Source organism: Rana temporaria, chromosome 4 (assembly GCF_905171775.1).
Source record: "Rana temporaria chromosome 4, aRanTem1.1, whole genome shotgun sequence".
Taxonomy (NCBI): Eukaryota; Metazoa; Chordata; class Amphibia; order Anura; family Ranidae; genus Rana; species Rana temporaria.
This window is the reverse complement of record NC_053492.1, coordinates 378,850,888-378,867,483: the sequence shown is the minus strand read 5'-3', so window position 1 is coordinate 378,867,483 and position 16,596 is coordinate 378,850,888. Positions and strand designations below refer to the sequence as shown.

At 44.7% G+C, this 16,596-nt stretch overlaps 1 protein-coding gene across 1 annotated transcript in view; it reads left to right on the top strand.

Annotated features, from left to right (window-relative positions):
- Window positions 1-16,596, top strand: part of DTD1 (D-aminoacyl-tRNA deacylase 1) — a 183,255-nt gene that overhangs the window by 17,944 nt on the left and 148,715 nt on the right. Inside the window, exon 4 of the mRNA XM_040351008.1 lies at window positions 10,044-10,141. Coding sequence (XP_040206942.1) covers window positions 10,044-10,141 — 98 coding nt within the window. The remainder of the gene's footprint in view (window positions 1-10,043; window positions 10,142-16,596) is intronic.

Here is a 16,596-nt window from a genome sequence, read left to right as displayed (position 1 = left end):
TTTAAAATCTCCATAGGCGACGTTTAAAAAAATCTACAGGTTGCATGTTTTGAGTTACAGAGGAGGACTAGGGCTAGAATTATTGCTCTCGCTCTACCAATCGCGGCGATACCTCACGTGTGTGGTTTGAACACCGTTTACATATGTGGGCGCTGCTCACGTATGTGTTCGCTTCTTCGCGCAAGCTCGTCGGGACGGGGTGCGTTTTCTGGCTCCTAACTTTTTTAGCTGGCTCCTAGATTCCAAGCAAATTTGTCAACCCCTGATACAGCATATAGTTTTGTAAGCATCAGAACGCAGCACTAATGAAACCTATGGGCTCATACACACAGCAGCGTCTTGCAGAGTAAACTTGTGCTGCATTTGGCTGACGTAAGTGCGTCCAGAGCCACATATCTGGCAGTAATTACCAATGTATGCATGTAAACATGAAACCTTTCCATGTGTACTTGCACACATGCATGTACGCCCCTATTGGTCTCTGCCACTGCTCAGGGCCAAATGAATGTCAATCATTCATTGGCCATGGTGAGGTAGTTGCTAGTGATTAGTGCAAGACCCTGTGACAAGGAGACAATACAGGAGCACAATAGAAAGGCAAGGACAGGACAAATTACATTAACATGTTAAAGCCCAGCCTCCTGCGCCCCCTACCCCTCAACCCACACACACCTATTTTTTTTAATTCTTTACATACATGCCTTTTTATGCAGCAGGCCGGGGCATTAGCCCAGTGTAATAATCTGAAGGATGGGTGAGGGTTTTAGTGCAACATAAACAACTTTTAGCAGTTAAATATGACGTTCATTAGAGGTGTGCATCTTTACTGGTCTCATGAATGAATGAATGAGTAACTTGTATAGCGCTACAAACCCGAACTAAATTGCCTCAAGGTGCTTCGGTTCATAATTTGATTTGATTATGATTATCCTGTCAATGATTCGATTTGATTCCGTGATGCATCACGATTACTGCCCATGGTTTTTGTCAAAAACCCATCAGTGCCCTTCAGTGCAGCCTCATCCGTGCCCATCAGTGCAGCCTCATCCGTGCCCATCAGTGCAGCCTCATCAGTGCCCATCAGTGCAGATGGGCAGCCTCATCAGTGGAGCCTTATTAGTGCCTATCAACGCAGCCTCATGACAGTGCCCATCAACGCAGCCTCATGACAGTGCCCATCAACGCAGCCTTATTAGTGCCCATCAATGCAGCCTTGTCAGTGCCTGGATCACACAGAGCGGGGATCTTCGGCTGTGAAACAGAGCTTGGATTTAAATTGCCTGGTGGTCGCCATTACCGAAATCCCGCCTCCTAGACCGGCTCCTATGATATACATTACACCGATTCAATTTCCCAGCATTGAATCAGTGTGCCGTCTATCATAGGAGCTGGTCTAAGAGGTGGGACTTTGTTACAGCGGCTGCGGGGCATTTCAGATCCAAGCTCTGTGTCACAGCGGGAGATCCCTACTCTGTGTGACATACACATTTGGGCATGGAGAAGAGGAGGACTCTGACATGGGGCCGATGATGTCATTGATGCAATCACGATATAGCCATTCTCTGCATCGGTGCAGAATCGTTTAAGGTTGCATCGCGATGCACCGATTACATGATTGTTTTCTGCACCCTTATAGGTGGATTCAGAAAGACTTAGGCTGGCGTATCAGTAGATACGCCAGCCTAAGTCTAAATTTCTTTATCGTACATCACGGGACACAGAGAAGCATAGTAATTACTATGTGGGTTATAGAGAGTACCTTCAGGTGTGGACACTGGCACGCCCTTAAGGCAAGAAGTTCCCTCCCCTATATAACCCCTCCCATACCGGGAGTGCCTCAGTTTTTTGCCAGTGTCTAAGGTGTTGGTCTATCTCAGCTGTTCTCTATGAGACTTGAGATTACAGGACAGAGCAGGTCAGGTGATACACCTAGTCCTTATATGCTCCAGTCCACCTAACTGGTTCTGGCTGACGGTGGACACAGAGATCTTGTGCACATACTTCAGTATTTAGTACTGGTGGTGGACAGTGACATTTGCTTAAGGCGCATAGTGGGCTCTGCACCTTGCCAACCATCAAATAGCAGCGTCAGTGCTGGTCTATAGGTTCGCAAGTAGTTGCAACTATTGTGAGAACCTCAGCTTTATCATGGCTAAAGGCTCAGGGACTAGAAGCAAAAAAGCAAAGGGATCGCCATCTGGCTCAGAGGATATCGGGCATGCTCCTGCGGCTGCTTCCTCTCCTGAAAAATTGAAGGAGGCCCAGGGTGAACCATCAGGGCTGTCAGATGCCTGTTCTGCCCTTGTCCCACTTGCTCCAGTTTTTGTGACACAGGAGGCTCTGGCCTCAGCTATGGGGGGTCTGGAGCAAAGATTAGCGACCTTGATTGCATCCTCTCTCTCAAGGGAAAAACGCACAAGGTCCCCCTCTCCCTCTGAGGAGTCCCTCGATTTGGGGCATGCATCCTCAGAAGAGGTTGATTTACCCTCTGGAGATCTGGCAGAAGGTCAGCTGGAAGTAGTGGACTCTGAGGATTCCACTTTGGGAGAACCCTTTTCGGCGTCGCAATCCGAAAAATTGTGGGTCCAGTCCCTCACTGAGATGGTCCGTTCGGCCTTCAAGTTGCCACTTTCAGAACCAGCTTCAAGTGCAGTCTCATCTTTAGGCTCCTTAAAAGCTCCTCAAGCTAATTATTCCTTCCCGGTTCACCCCCTGCTGGAAGGGCTTATCTACAAGGATTGGGAACATCCAGATAGATATTTTCTTCCTCCTAAGAAGTTTTCGGTTTTATACCCCATGGAGGAACAATTCACTAAAAGATGGGGCATCCCCAAGGTTGACGCAGCTGTGTCCTGCGTAAACAAATCTTTGACCTGTCCAGTAGACAATGTTCTGGTATTCAAAGATCCGACAGACAAGAGATTAGAGACTTTATTAAAAACCTCTTTTGCTTCGGCGAGAGGAATAACCCAGCCTGCAATTGCGGCTATTGGGATTTGCCAGGCCTTGAAGGACCAGTTTAAAGGGGTCTTAAAGGAATTGCCGGCACAACAGGCCCAGAATTTGGCTGAGTTTCCCAGAGCATTATGTTTTGCCATAGATGCTATTAAGGACTCCATTCAGCAGTCCTCACGTCTCACTCTCTTGCTGGTTCATATGCGCAGGTTACTCTGGCTGAAGAATTGGTCTGCTGAAGCCCCGTGTAAAAAAATTACTGGCGGGGTTTCCCTTTCATGGAGAGCGTTTGTTTGGGGAAGATCTGGATGCTTACATTCAGAAAATTTCCAGTGGCAAAAGTACACTGTTGCCAGTAAAGAAAAGGTTTAGGGGTCCCCCCTCCTTTAAGCGATCCTCCTCTCCTTTCCCTAGTACTTCCGGTACCAGGCAGTTCCGACGGCCTCCTGGACGATTCAATGCAGGTGGGAAGCCACAGGGCCAGCCTCAGGCTTCCAAAAAACCTTGGAACCGTAAGCCACAGGCCAAGCCAGCAACTAAGTCAGCATTATGAAGGTTCTCCCCCACTCAGCCGGGTGGGGGGAAGACTTCAGCTGTTTGCGGAGGCTTGGCTAGACAGGATCCAAGACAGGTGGGTCCTCTCTACGGTCTCCGGGGGCTACAAGCTGGAGTTGAGCGAATTTCCTCCACCGCGCTTCTTAACCTCCAACGTCCCAAAGGACCTCGGCAAAAGAAGGTCCTTAGCATTGGCCTTAGATCATCTGTTATCCCAAGGGGTAATCAGAGAGCTGCCAGTGGAAGAACAAGGTTTGGGGTTTTATTCCAATCTCTTCACCGTCCCCAAACCAAACGGGGATGTAAGACCCATCCTGGACCTCAAGGCCTTAAACAAGTTCCTAAGGGTCCAATCATTCCGGATGGAATCGATCAGGTCAGTGGTGGCCTCCCTGCAAGGAGGGGAACTACTAGCGTCCATCGATATAAAGGACGCATACTTGCACGTTCCTATCTTTCTCGACCATCAGAAGCTGCTTCGCTTCGCGGTAAATCAGCGCCACTTCCAATTCGTGGCCTTACCTTTTGGTCTGGCCACCGCTCCTCGTGTTTTCACGAAAGTATTGGCTCCACTGTTAGCCTATCTAAGGTCTCAAGGCATATCCATAGTAGCCTATCTAGACGACCTATTGGTAGTAGACCGGTCAGTGGCCGATCTAAACTCAGCGGTACACAGAACCGTAAAATTTCTGGAATCCATGGGTTGGGTTCTCCACCTGGACAAGTCAGCCTTAATGCCTGTGCAAAGGCTCGAATATTTGGGTCTACTCATAGACACAAAGCTAAGAAGGGTCTTCCTGCCCCAAAGGAAGTTCGAGGCTTTAAGAGAACTAGTTCTACTAGTCAAAGCAAAGCATCAGCCTCCCATTCGCCTCTGTATGAGGTTACTGGGAAAGATGGTAGCCTCGTTCGAGGCCGTCCCATTTGCGCAGTTCCACTCAAGGGAGCTTCAACATGCCATTCTGTCCGCTTGGAACAAAAAGGTTCAAGCCTTGGATCTCCCTATGTCTCTCTCCCGGTCAGTCCGGCAGAGCCTTTGTTGGTGGCTGGTTCCCCGGAACCTGCTAAAGGGGAAGTCCTTTGTTCCCGTGACATGGCAGGTTGTGACCACGGACGCCAGTCTGCTAGGCTGGGGTGCAGTCCTGGGAGGTTTGTCTCTCCAGGGGAAATGGTCAGCCTCCGAGAGGTCTCTACCCATAAATCTGCTGGAAATTCGAGCAGTCTATCTAGCCCTGTCAGCTTGGTCAGACAGGTTGAAGGGTCTTCCGGTCAGGATTCAATCAGACAATGTCACTGCCGTGGCATACATAAATCACCAGGGGGGCACAAGAAGTTGTGCAGCCCAAAGAGAGGTGAATCGAATCCTGACCTGGGCAGAGAAATATGTCCCATGCATATCTGCAGTGTTCATTCCGGGAATAGACAATTGGCGAGCAGACTACCTAAGCCGCCAACAGGTGCTTCCAGGGGAATGGACTCTTCACCCCGACATCTTTCAGAGCATTTGTCAGAGGTGGGGAACACCAGATGTCGATCTCTTTGCATCGAGGTTCAATGCAAGGGTGGGCAACTTTCTGTCCCGGACAAGGGATCCACTTGCTTACGGCACGGATGCACTGGTGTTCCCATGGGATCAGTTCTCCCTAATGTATGCGTTTCCTCCGCTGCAATTATTACCCCGTCTTCTTCGCAGGGTAAAGTCGGAAGGAAGACCAGTGATTCTGGTGGCTCCAGCGTGGCCCAGAAGGGCCTGGTTCGCGGACATTGTAAGGATGTCCGTGGGGCAACCGTGGTCCCTGCCGCTTCGGCCAGACCTATTGTCCCAGGGGCCAATATTCCATCCTTCCTTACCGTCTCTCAATTTGACGGTCTGGCTATTGAGTCCCATATCTTAAAGAAAAGGGGTCTCTCTAATGCGGTGGCATCTACTTTGATTAATGCCAGAAAACCGGCATCCAGACTTATCTATTACCGAGTTTGGAAATCTTATGTGGCCTGGTGCGAGACCAGGGGTTGGCATCCCCGGAGGTATCTCATTGGCAGAATTCTGGAGTTTCTGCAGTTAGGGGCAGACATGAAGTTGGCCCTAAGCACCATTAAGGGCCAGATCTCGGCCTTATCGATTTTTTTCCAAAGGCCACTAGCTACACATTCCCTGATCAAAACCTTTTTGCAAGGTATGATCCGGCTTAGTCCACCAGTCAAGATTCCCTTGTGTCCATGGGATCTGAATCTGGTCCTTTCTGTCTTACAGAAACAACCATTTGAGCCCTTGGCTCATATTCCTTTGGTCCTTCTGACCAGGAAGGTGATATTTTTGGTAGCCATAACCTCCGCCAGGAGGGTTTCGGAGTTGGCGGCCTTGTCTTGTAAGGAACCGTACCTTATATTCCATAAGGATAGAGTGGTCCTACGGCCCCACCCGGCTTTCCTACCTAAAGTTGTTTCAAAATTTCATTTGAATCAGGATCTTGTTCTCCCGTCTTTTTTCTCAGAACCTAGTTCTGCAAGGGAGAAGTCTTTACATACGCTAGACGTATTAAGAGCAGTTAAGATCTATCTTAAGGCTACTGCTCAGGTCCGGAAAACTGATACATTGTTTATCCTGCCAGAAGGTCCCAGATGTGGGCAGGCAGCGTCGAAGTCCACTATCTCCAAATGGATTCGGCAGGTCATTACTCAAGCCTATGGCTTGAGGGGAAAGGTTCCCCCGTTTAAGGTTAAAGCACATTCCACTAGAGCGGTGGGTACTTCCTGGGCAGTGCATCATCAAGCCTCCATGGCTCAAGTCTGCAAGGCCGCGACGTGGTCGTCTGTCCATACTTTCACTAAGTTTTATCAATTGGACATAAGAAAGAATGAGGAGAGCGCCTTTGGGCGCAGTGTGCTGCAGGCTGCAGTCTGATTCCTCATGTCTGATGGCGCCCGGCTTATTTCTTGAGGTCTCCCTCCCCTCATAGCATTGCTTTAGGACATCCCACATAGTAATTACTATGCTTCTCTGTGTCCCGTGATGTACGATAAAGAAAATAGGATTTTTATAACAGCTTACCTGTAAAATCCTTTTCTTTTGAAGTACATCACGGGACACAGAGCACCCGCCCCTCTTTTGGGGTATTTGGGACACTTATTGCTTGCTACAAAACTGAGGCACTCCCGGTATGGGAGGGGTTATATAGGGGAGGGAACTTCTTGCCTTAAGGGCGTGCCAGTGTCCACACCTGAAGGTACTCTCTATAACCCACATAGTAATTACTATGCTTCTCTGTGTCCCGTGATGTACTTCAAAAGAAAAGGATTTTACAGGTAAGCTGTTATAAAAATCCTATTTTCCGCTGGCGCTAATTTAAGCGTATTCTGGTAACCAGATACGCTTAAATTAGGCTCAGATACGAGCGGCGTAAGTGTCTTACACCGTCGTATCCTAAAGTGTAATTTTTAGGCTGACCGCTAGGTGGCGCTTCCATTGCGGATGGCGTAGTATATGTAAATCACTAGATATGCCTATTCACGAGCGTACGCCCGGCCGACGCAGTACAGATATGCCGTTTACGTAACGCATTATCAGGCCTAAAGTTATTCCATCAAATAGCTGGAATAGTAATGTTAAGTATGGCCGCCGTTCCCACGTCGAAATTCGAAAATTTTACGTTGTTTGCGTAAGTCGTCCGTGAATAGGGATTTACGTCATTTACGTCCACGTCAAAATCAATAGGACCGTGCAGCGTACTTAGCCGCAATGCACACTGGGATATGTACACGGATGGCGCATGCGCCGTTCCAAAAAAACGTCAATCACGTCAGGTCAACCCAAATTATCATAACACTCCCCCTCAGCCTATTTTGAATTAGGCGCGCTTACGCCCGCCGCATTTACGCTACGCCGCCGTAACTTAGCAGGCAAGTACTTTGTGAATCATGTACTTGCCTCGCTAACTTACGGCGGCGTAGTATAAATGCCATACGCTACGCCGCCGCAAGTATGCGCTCGCCATCCTGAATCTAGCTATTAATGTTTACAACTCTCTTCACCACAGCTAAAAGAGGGGCATTCGAGGAGAAAAGAGGAATAGACCGATTTGGTTCCAAAAGAGTGACAGTTGGAAACTATGTAGAATTATAAGATTATTTACATTTACTGATCTTTTTTTTTATACAGTACTGCAAATATGTAACAAAACAATGAAAAGGTTATGCATTCTCATTAATCCTTGATCAAACCTGTTCAAGAACTTTTATTTGAGTTGTTAACAATGAGTGGCACAATTTAAACATTTCTGGCGGTGGCAGCTGCACTTGTTTCACTTATTTCTCGATTCAGCAATCATTTAGGTGGAAGTTAGAGCAGCCAAGGCCATGCATTATTTGCCGAGGGAACATCTTGTCTTTTGGATTTATCATGTAACTTGCTGATTGCAATTTTCACACAATTACAGTATTTCTGATCCCAACACACTCAAGTTTAATTTTTGTTAGCACAGTTTCCATTCAGGCAGCCAATTCAAGATGATTGCTGATGAGATGGTTTTATAATGGCTGGATGTAGGGATTTGATTAGTAAGGAGGGATTTGATAAAAAAAATAGACAGGAAACTTTGGAACATAAGCACAAAAAATATTTAAGTGATTGAGTGACATGGACATTTGTTATTCTTTATTCTTGGTTATTTTCTCACTTCTAGATACAGGAAATATATTATACCTAAGAAAAAGGTGACCCTATATTTTTACAATGGAATTGCATGATCTCCTTTATTTAATGTATTTATATATCACAGAAAATGTATGCAACACTTTAAATCAGGGATCTCAAACCCAAATTACCTGAGGGCCACAAGAAAAGTTTTAATATCCCATGGGGGGCTGCATGCAAACTTCAAAAACGGTACTGGTGTCAGCAGACGCACTATTAACCCCCAGCACTGGTGTCAGCGGACGCACTATTAACCCCCAGCACTGGTGTCAGCGGACGCACTATTAACCCCCAGCACTGGTGTCAGCGGACGCACTATTAACCCCCAGCACTGGTGTCAGCGGACGCACTATTAACCCCCAGCACTGGTGTCAGCGGACGCACTATTAACCCCCAGCACTGGTGTCAGCGGACGCACTATTAACCCCCAGCACTGGTGTCAGCGGACACACTATTAACCCCCAGCACTGGTGTCAGCGGACGCACTATTAACCCCCATCACTGGTGTCAGCGGACGCACTATTAACCCCCAGCACTGGTGTCAGCGGACGCACTATTAACCCCCATCACTGGTGTCAGCGGACGCACTATTAACCCCCATCGGTGGTGTCAGCGGACACACTATTAACCCCCATCGGTGGTGTCAGTGGACGCACTATTAATCACTTAAGACCCGGACCAAAATGCAGCTAAAGGACCTTGCCCCTTTTTGCGATTCGGCACTGCGTTGTTTTAACTGACAATTGCACGGTCATGCGACGTGGCTCCCAAACAAAATTGGCGTCCTTTTTTCCCACAAATAGAGCTTTCTTTTGGTGGTATATGATCACCTCTGCGGTTTTTATTTTTATTGCGCTATAAACAAAAATAGAGCGACAATTTTGAAAAAAAATCAATATTTTTTACTTTTTGCTATAATAAATATCCCCCAAAAATATCTATCTTTTTCCTCAGTTTAGGCCGATACGTATTCTTCTACCTATTTTTGGTAAAAAAATCGCAATAAACGTTTATCGGTTGGTTTGCGCAAAATTTATAGCGTGTACAAAAAAGGGCATAGTTTTATTGCATTTTTATAATTTTTTTTTTATTTACTACTGGCGGCGATCTGCGTTTTTTTTTTTTGTGACTGCGACATTATGGAGGACACTTCGGACAATTTTGACACATTTTTGGGACCATTGTCATTTTCACAGCAAAAAATGCATTTAAAATGCATTGTTTACTGTGAAAATGACAATTGCAGTTTGGGAGTTAACCACAGGGGGCGCTGATGGGGTAATGTGTGACCTCAAGTGTGTTTACAACTGTAGGGGGGTGTGGCTGTAGGTGTGACGTCATCGATTGTGTGCCCCTATAAAAGGGATCACACGATCGATGAGGCCGCCACAGTGAAGAACGGGGAAGCTGTGTTTACACACAGCTGTCCCCGTTCTTCAGCTCCGGGGACCGATCGCGGGACTCCAGCGGCGATCGGGTCACGGAGCTTCGGACCGGGTCATGGGCGCACGCCCGCGACCCACGGCTGGGTACTAGCACAGGACGTACCTATACGTGCATGTGCCCAGCCATGTCATTCTGCCGACGTAAATGTGCAGGAGGCAGTCCTTAAGTGGTTGGGCACTGACCCTTATTTTGCTTCAAAGTTCTTTATTTAAAATGTACGTTTTTTTTCCTGAAACTTCCCTCAGAAAATAATGGTGTGTGTTATACACCGATAAATAAGGTACGTTTTTGGTTTAAATGTGCTCAGAAAACAAAAACGTTTTGTTTACCTTTTTTGTTTTGGTTACCTGCTTTGTAATTTTCCTGCAGTAAATGTTGCTGTGCTCTCTTCTAGATGGCAAGTTTGGAGCATACATGCAAGTGAACATACAGAATGATGGCCCAGTCACTATACAATTGGAGCCTCCGGCATCGACAGCTGACCCAAAACATGTAAGTATGTCATATACACATAAGGGGGTTTATAGAGGAAAGCTCAGTTATTAAAACTGATGCAGTGGATAAGGAGGAAGAGGGGTTGTCTTGGGGGGGGGGGGGGGGGGACCTGTTTTAAAAGAAAAATATAAGATGATTCCCTTCTTTTTGATTGATATATGTTAGAAAATATCTAATATCAGATCGTTCAGTCTTATTGTAACATACAAGTAAGCTGTACTTTCTCTCATCTCTCCCCCATCATGTCTGTGAGTTAAAGGGAACTTGTAGTGGGAGCCATATGAACGTACCATTGTTTACCGTTTGTTTTGAAAAAGCTAAAGATCTGGCTTTTAAAGTTTCTGAGTCGCTGATCCAGGACAAGCATGACACAAGTAAAATCAAATTTAAGCCAGAACTCCTAATTAGCACACTTGTTGCAGGTCAACGTCTCTGAAAGTATCAAAGAATCGCAATGGCAGCTGGGCAACTATCATTTTCTGAAACTTACTTCAGCAATGGTATGGCCAATATTACCTCACTTCAGGATACCTTTACAAATACAGTATGACCTTGGTTTGAGAGTAACTTGGTTTGAGAGCGTTTTGCAAGACTAGCAAAATGTTTTAACAAATTGTGACTTGATATACAAGTATCGTCATATCACAATTGAGTATAAAAGAGAAGAAAGGCCAGTCAAGTCAAGTCAAGCTTTATTGTCATTCTACTACACGTAAAGACATACAAGCACCTCTAATTGTAGCAATACGGTTACATTTAATGAAGGTACAACAAATTTTGCTACACTTAGAGGCGCCTCTCTTTTTTTTTTATACTGTACTTTATAGCTCCTGATGGATTTTGCTTCTAATCCCCTTGTGGAGGCTTTCATTTGTGGATGGACATGTTATGGTTACAACCAATCACATTGCTAAAAATCTTTTTATATGGACTATAAACTGAAACGCCTATGAATAAATGGTTGTGGAACGAATCATTTCAGTTTCCATTATTTCTTATGATAAAATTTGCTTTGATATACAAGTGCTTTGGATTACAAGCATGTTTCTGGAATGAATTATGCTCGCAATCCAAGGTTTTTCTGCAGAACTGTTGATTAGCCAGAAATGCACTCTTCTCCGAAGTCCTGTTGTGGACTCATAACGCAAAGGTTTTTTAGGGACCGAGTGGTGTCAGCCCTACCCAGTTTGCTTTTGATAGATACTCAGACCCACCCATCCTCTCCTATCTTTGCAACATAATCAGTAATCATAATATAACATCTAGAAGGGCTAATTTCCCTCTTTGAGATGTGCGCAGGACAGCTCTGAATTTCTAAACTCTTCAGCTGGTATTGTTTTGCACTTATCGCATATAACAAAATGCTTTCAATTATATATTAAAGTGGAGTTTCCATCCCAATTTTTTTTTCCATTATTGTGCTCATTAGACCTAAAAAAGTAAAAAAAATATATATATATTTTTTTTACTCATCTGGAAATGCCTGTTGCTATGCGGTCCCACGAAATCTGCCTTTGAAACCACCTAGGATTCTGACATCATCTCCCTCTAATGCTCCTGGGAAATGTGTGTCATCATTTCCCAGGATGCAGTGCGCTACCCAATTATCACTCCCCATCCAAGACTTCCAGGAAGTAAGTGCTTGTAGGCTTCACAATGCCCACAAGCAAAATGACAACGGTGTAGACATAGTTTTATAAACTATCTTTTTTGAATATCTATACGGATCGGCGGCGGATTGTAAAATAGTAAGTGACCGGATTTAGATTCTAAAAACTCAGGATGAAAGGACATACATTTAAAAAATGCAAATTGTGGTTGGAACTCCGCTTTAAAATGACAAAAAGGGAGCAAACAAGAGAGGTTTGTTGTTGGGGTTTACATACACTTTAAGATGTTTTTTTTTTTTTATTGTTAAATAAAGTGTTACATTTTAAGGACTATTTAATAATTTAACAATTGTTCAGTAAAAGCAACTTACTCAACCTTTCATGTTTTCCTGGGTTTACTCAACTTAGCTGCGCTCTTTCCTTCCCATGCCTCTTTGTACTGCTTCCACATTAATATACTGTATGCCAAGGATACATTTTACCATGTTGGTGATATTCATTATATAAATTCTCAGTGTTAGCCTAGGTTCACACTGCTGCGAATTCAAAATCGCGGTAAAATGCGCGATTTTACCGCGATTTCGCGGCCGCGATTTCGGCCGCAATTTAATGTAAATCGCGGCCCGAAATCGCAAAAAGTAGTACAGGAACTACTTTTTGAAATCGCAGATGCGGCGTCGCACTGATTAGGACAGTGCCATTGCCGACAATTGCCGCCGATTTGAGATGCGATTTGACATGTCAAATCGCATCTCAAATCGTTCCAAATCGTACCCAGTGTGAACCAGGGCTTAAAGAGACATTTGGGTTGATTTACTATAACTGGAGTGTGCTAAATCTGGTGCAGCTGTGCATGGTAGCCAATCAGCTTCAAACTTCAGCTTGTTCAAATAAGCTTTGACAAAATAAAAAATGGAAGAGGATTGGTTTCCAATCACAGCTGCACCAGGTTTTGCACTCTCCAGCTTTAGTAAATCAACTCCATTGTCACTTTGTTCTGAATGGTCAAAGTGTCCATGCCTCCGGATAACCCCACCACCCCAACAATGGTATACTCCACTATCCGTACTCCTTCATCACATTTCTTTCAGTGCCCTTTTTTCCTAGTATAGGGGATCATGTAACTCCCCCTTGTATGACCACGTCCGGCCCAAAACCTGTGAAGTGTGGGAGAAGTGACCTCATCCAGCCATGTAAGCTCCAGCACTGAAGCTTACCTGGTGTGGACTCCTGCAGTGGGCAGATGGCTTTAATATGCTACCAAAGGTTTGGTTGTATTTTTATAACAGTTCCTCCTTCGGTCACTTTTATTTAAATTAAGACTCCTTCCATATTTACTTTCAATACATAAACTCTATATTTAGCTGGATAGCTTCTTTATATATTTGAGTTTCATTGTAAGTAAAATTTGGTGGTGGCGCTTTAAAGTGAGCAGTGTGCTCTCTTGTGGTTTGAACAGTTTATGTTTGTTTCAAGTAAAACAAATGTTCAGGAAGTGCAGAGGGAATTAACTTTCCCGTTTAGCTTGTTCATTAAGTGGGTAGACCGGATTGTGCATAGCCGTTTCGGTTCCACCAGGGGGCAGTAGTGGTACATAGGAATTTTACATGTTCAGCTTTTATGAGGTTTCTATTCTCTGTACTGTATTTGAAATATTTAAGAACTTTTCGTAATTAGTTTTCTTAGTTGCTGTGACTTTTTCTACAAGATTTTGAAGGTACCGTGGCTTTTTTAAATAAATTATTCATTGGCTTTTTAATCTGTATATTAAAAAAAGAATACCTTGTATCATGTACTGAAGCGCACTCCTATCCAATTCTTATCAAATGTCTTGTGCATGAAAAGGAAAGCCTAATGGCATAAATTAGGATGCTACAAGGAATTACTTTGTGTTTATTGGGTATAGGAGATTTGCTGTGACTATTTAAAGATGGATTGAGTTTGCTTTTTTAACTCGAAAATTAGCCTGTTTGGTGGTTCAAAGCGTTGCAAATTTTATATCGAGGACTTTGACTTGCTGCTGCGTGCTTGTTTTCCACTTTAACCATTTAAGCCCCCAAACACTTTTTAAAAGGCAGAATAGCTGTCCAAAAGCTGTTTTAAAAACAGCCCTGGGAATTAGTAGATCACAGGTGGATCTATGTGCAGATGATACCAATGTTATTTTAACGAGCCCTGTCCCCGCGTGCTCGCGCAGCAAAGAAAGCGCATACGTAAGTCGCACCCGCATATGTAAACAGTGGGCCAGATTCTTAAAAGGCTTATGACGGCGCAACGCCATTTGCGCCGTCGTAAGTCCAAATCTGGCCCGGCCTATCTATGCGAATCAGTTCCGCATAGATATCCCTTAGATCTGACAGCGTAAGGCTCTTACGCTGTCAGATCTTAAATGCAATTTTTTTTCCCGCCGCTAGGTGTCGCCTCGTCGTTTTCCCCGTCGTCTATGCAAATTAGCTTTTTACGACGATTCCCGAACGTACGCACGGACGACGCAGTGAATTTACGACGTTTCCGTAAGCGTAAACTTGCCCCTGCTATATGAGGGGCAAGTTTACGTAGGTCCGTTGTATGGCGTCGGGTCAGCGTCGTCTTTTTCCGTCGTTTACGTTGTTTTCGTAAGTATGACTTTACGTCAATGACGCTCACGTCGACGTCATTGACGTTTTCCGTCATGAGCTGGCGCATGCGCACTGGGCTATTTTTATGCCCGGCGCATGCGCAGTTCGATCGTCGCGGGGCACGCTTAATTTAAATACAAGCCGCCCCCTTTGAATTACGCGGCCTTACGCCGGGCCATTTACACAATGCCGCCGCAAATTACGGAGCAAGTGCTTGGAGAATACGGCACTTGCTCCAGTAATTTGCGGCAGCGTAGTGTAAATGCCTTGCGCTACGCCGCCGCGGATTCTACCAGAATCTGGCCAGTGTTCAAATCACACATGTGAGATATCACCACGATCGTCAGAGCGAGAGCAATAATTCCAGCACCAGACCTCCTCTGTAACTCTAACCTGGTAACAGCCCCCCAAAGTGTCGCCTATGGAGATTTTTATGTACCATAGTTTGTCACCATTCCACGAGTGCGTGCAATTTCAAAACATGACATGTTACTTGGCATAACATCATCTTCCACATTATACAAAAAATGTAGCTAACTTTACGGTTTAGTTTTAAAAAATCATGAAATTGTCTTTTTTCCCCAAAGAATTGGGTTTGAAAGCCCGTTGCGCAAATACAGTGTGACATAAATTGTTGCAACGATCGCCATTTTATTCTCTAGGGTCTCTGCTAAAAAATATATATAATGTTTTTAGGGGTTCTAAGTAATTTTTAGCAAAAAATATGGATTTTAACTTGCAAGCAACAAATGTCAGAAATAGGCTTAGTCTTGAAATGGTAATAAACCTAACCTGATTTGGTATACCATCCACAATTGTAGCTTATGGAAAGATTTGATGAAATGGATGGCCAGATATGACTATTTGGAGAGTTGGCAACGCATGCTCTGTATATTTTCATGTTCGCAAATATTGATTTCCCAAGACGAAGATGTTGCTTTAAGCAATCAGTGCATTTTCTAACCTGTATTAAGAAGGATTGTCAGGTTGTACCTGACTGCTGTGTTCAGCACCAGCCCACTGCCCCAAAAAATGTAAAGGTAAAACTTTTTTAGTTTTGGATAGATTGTAGATGGATTAGAACCAGTTTTTATTGCTGTATGTGCCCCCGTAAGGGAGATTTACCCTCTCTATTTGTTGAAAAATGGAAGTGGCTAATGTGTCCTCTATTAGATCCTGCACCTCATCCCTGTACAAAGAATGACCAGAAAAGGGGAAAGAGGGAGTATGGCGGTGCCAAACAAGTCAACACAATAAGATTTTTTCCAAGGGCCAAAAACATTTTTTTTTTAAACGCTTCTAAACGCAAATGCGGCTAAACGCGGCGTGTTAACACGGCAAAATGGACGTTTTAAACGTGGGTTACTATCTTGCAAGTTAAATCGTTCGGGAGAGGTTGTAAAAACGTCCCGTGTACATGAAGCCTAATTGAAACTTTTTGAGGACCAGTGACATGATTGCAGTGATCAGTGCAACAAAATATGTACTGTCACTAATTACAATGACAGGGAAGGGTTTAACATCAGGGGCGATCAAAGGGTTAAATGTGTTCCTAGGGAGTGCTTACTAAGGCTTGATTCACACCTATGTATTTTCAGTGCATTTTGCAGATTTGCACTACAGCCCATTTAACATGGTTTCCTTCTGTAGAGCAAATATGTAAAAAAGCACTAAAAATGCATAGGTGTGAATCAAGCCTAACTGTGTGGGTAGGTGCTTTGACTGGTGGAGGGTAAAGATCTGTGTTTCTGCTTCTGCTTAGCAGAAACACAGGATCAGTACATTTCCCTTTCACAGAATGGTGGTCTGCCTTGTTTAAATAGGCAGACCGCCGTGCTGCCTGTCTCCCGAACAATCGGCATGACCCGCTGATTGGCTTCCACTGTGTTCAATCACAACTGGAGTGGGTCGCTGGCAGCGAGCGCATCCGCCCAGACCCTGGAAGTGTCAGGTCACATACTAGGTAGGTGATCTGGCACAGATCGGTCGCCCTGCCGCAGTATATGTGCGTGCGTGGGGTGGTGCGCAAGCAGTTCTTTTGCAAGGATTTCCACTTGCTTTCTGTTTTTGCTATGGGACAGAAAGTGAAGGTAAATCCCCCCCCCATTGAGACAAAGATGGCAAAAAAACGTATCTTAAATCGTATGTATAAAAAACCATGGGCCAGATTCACAGAAAAAGTACGCCGGAGTATCTGCTGATACTCCGGCGTACTTTCAAATTT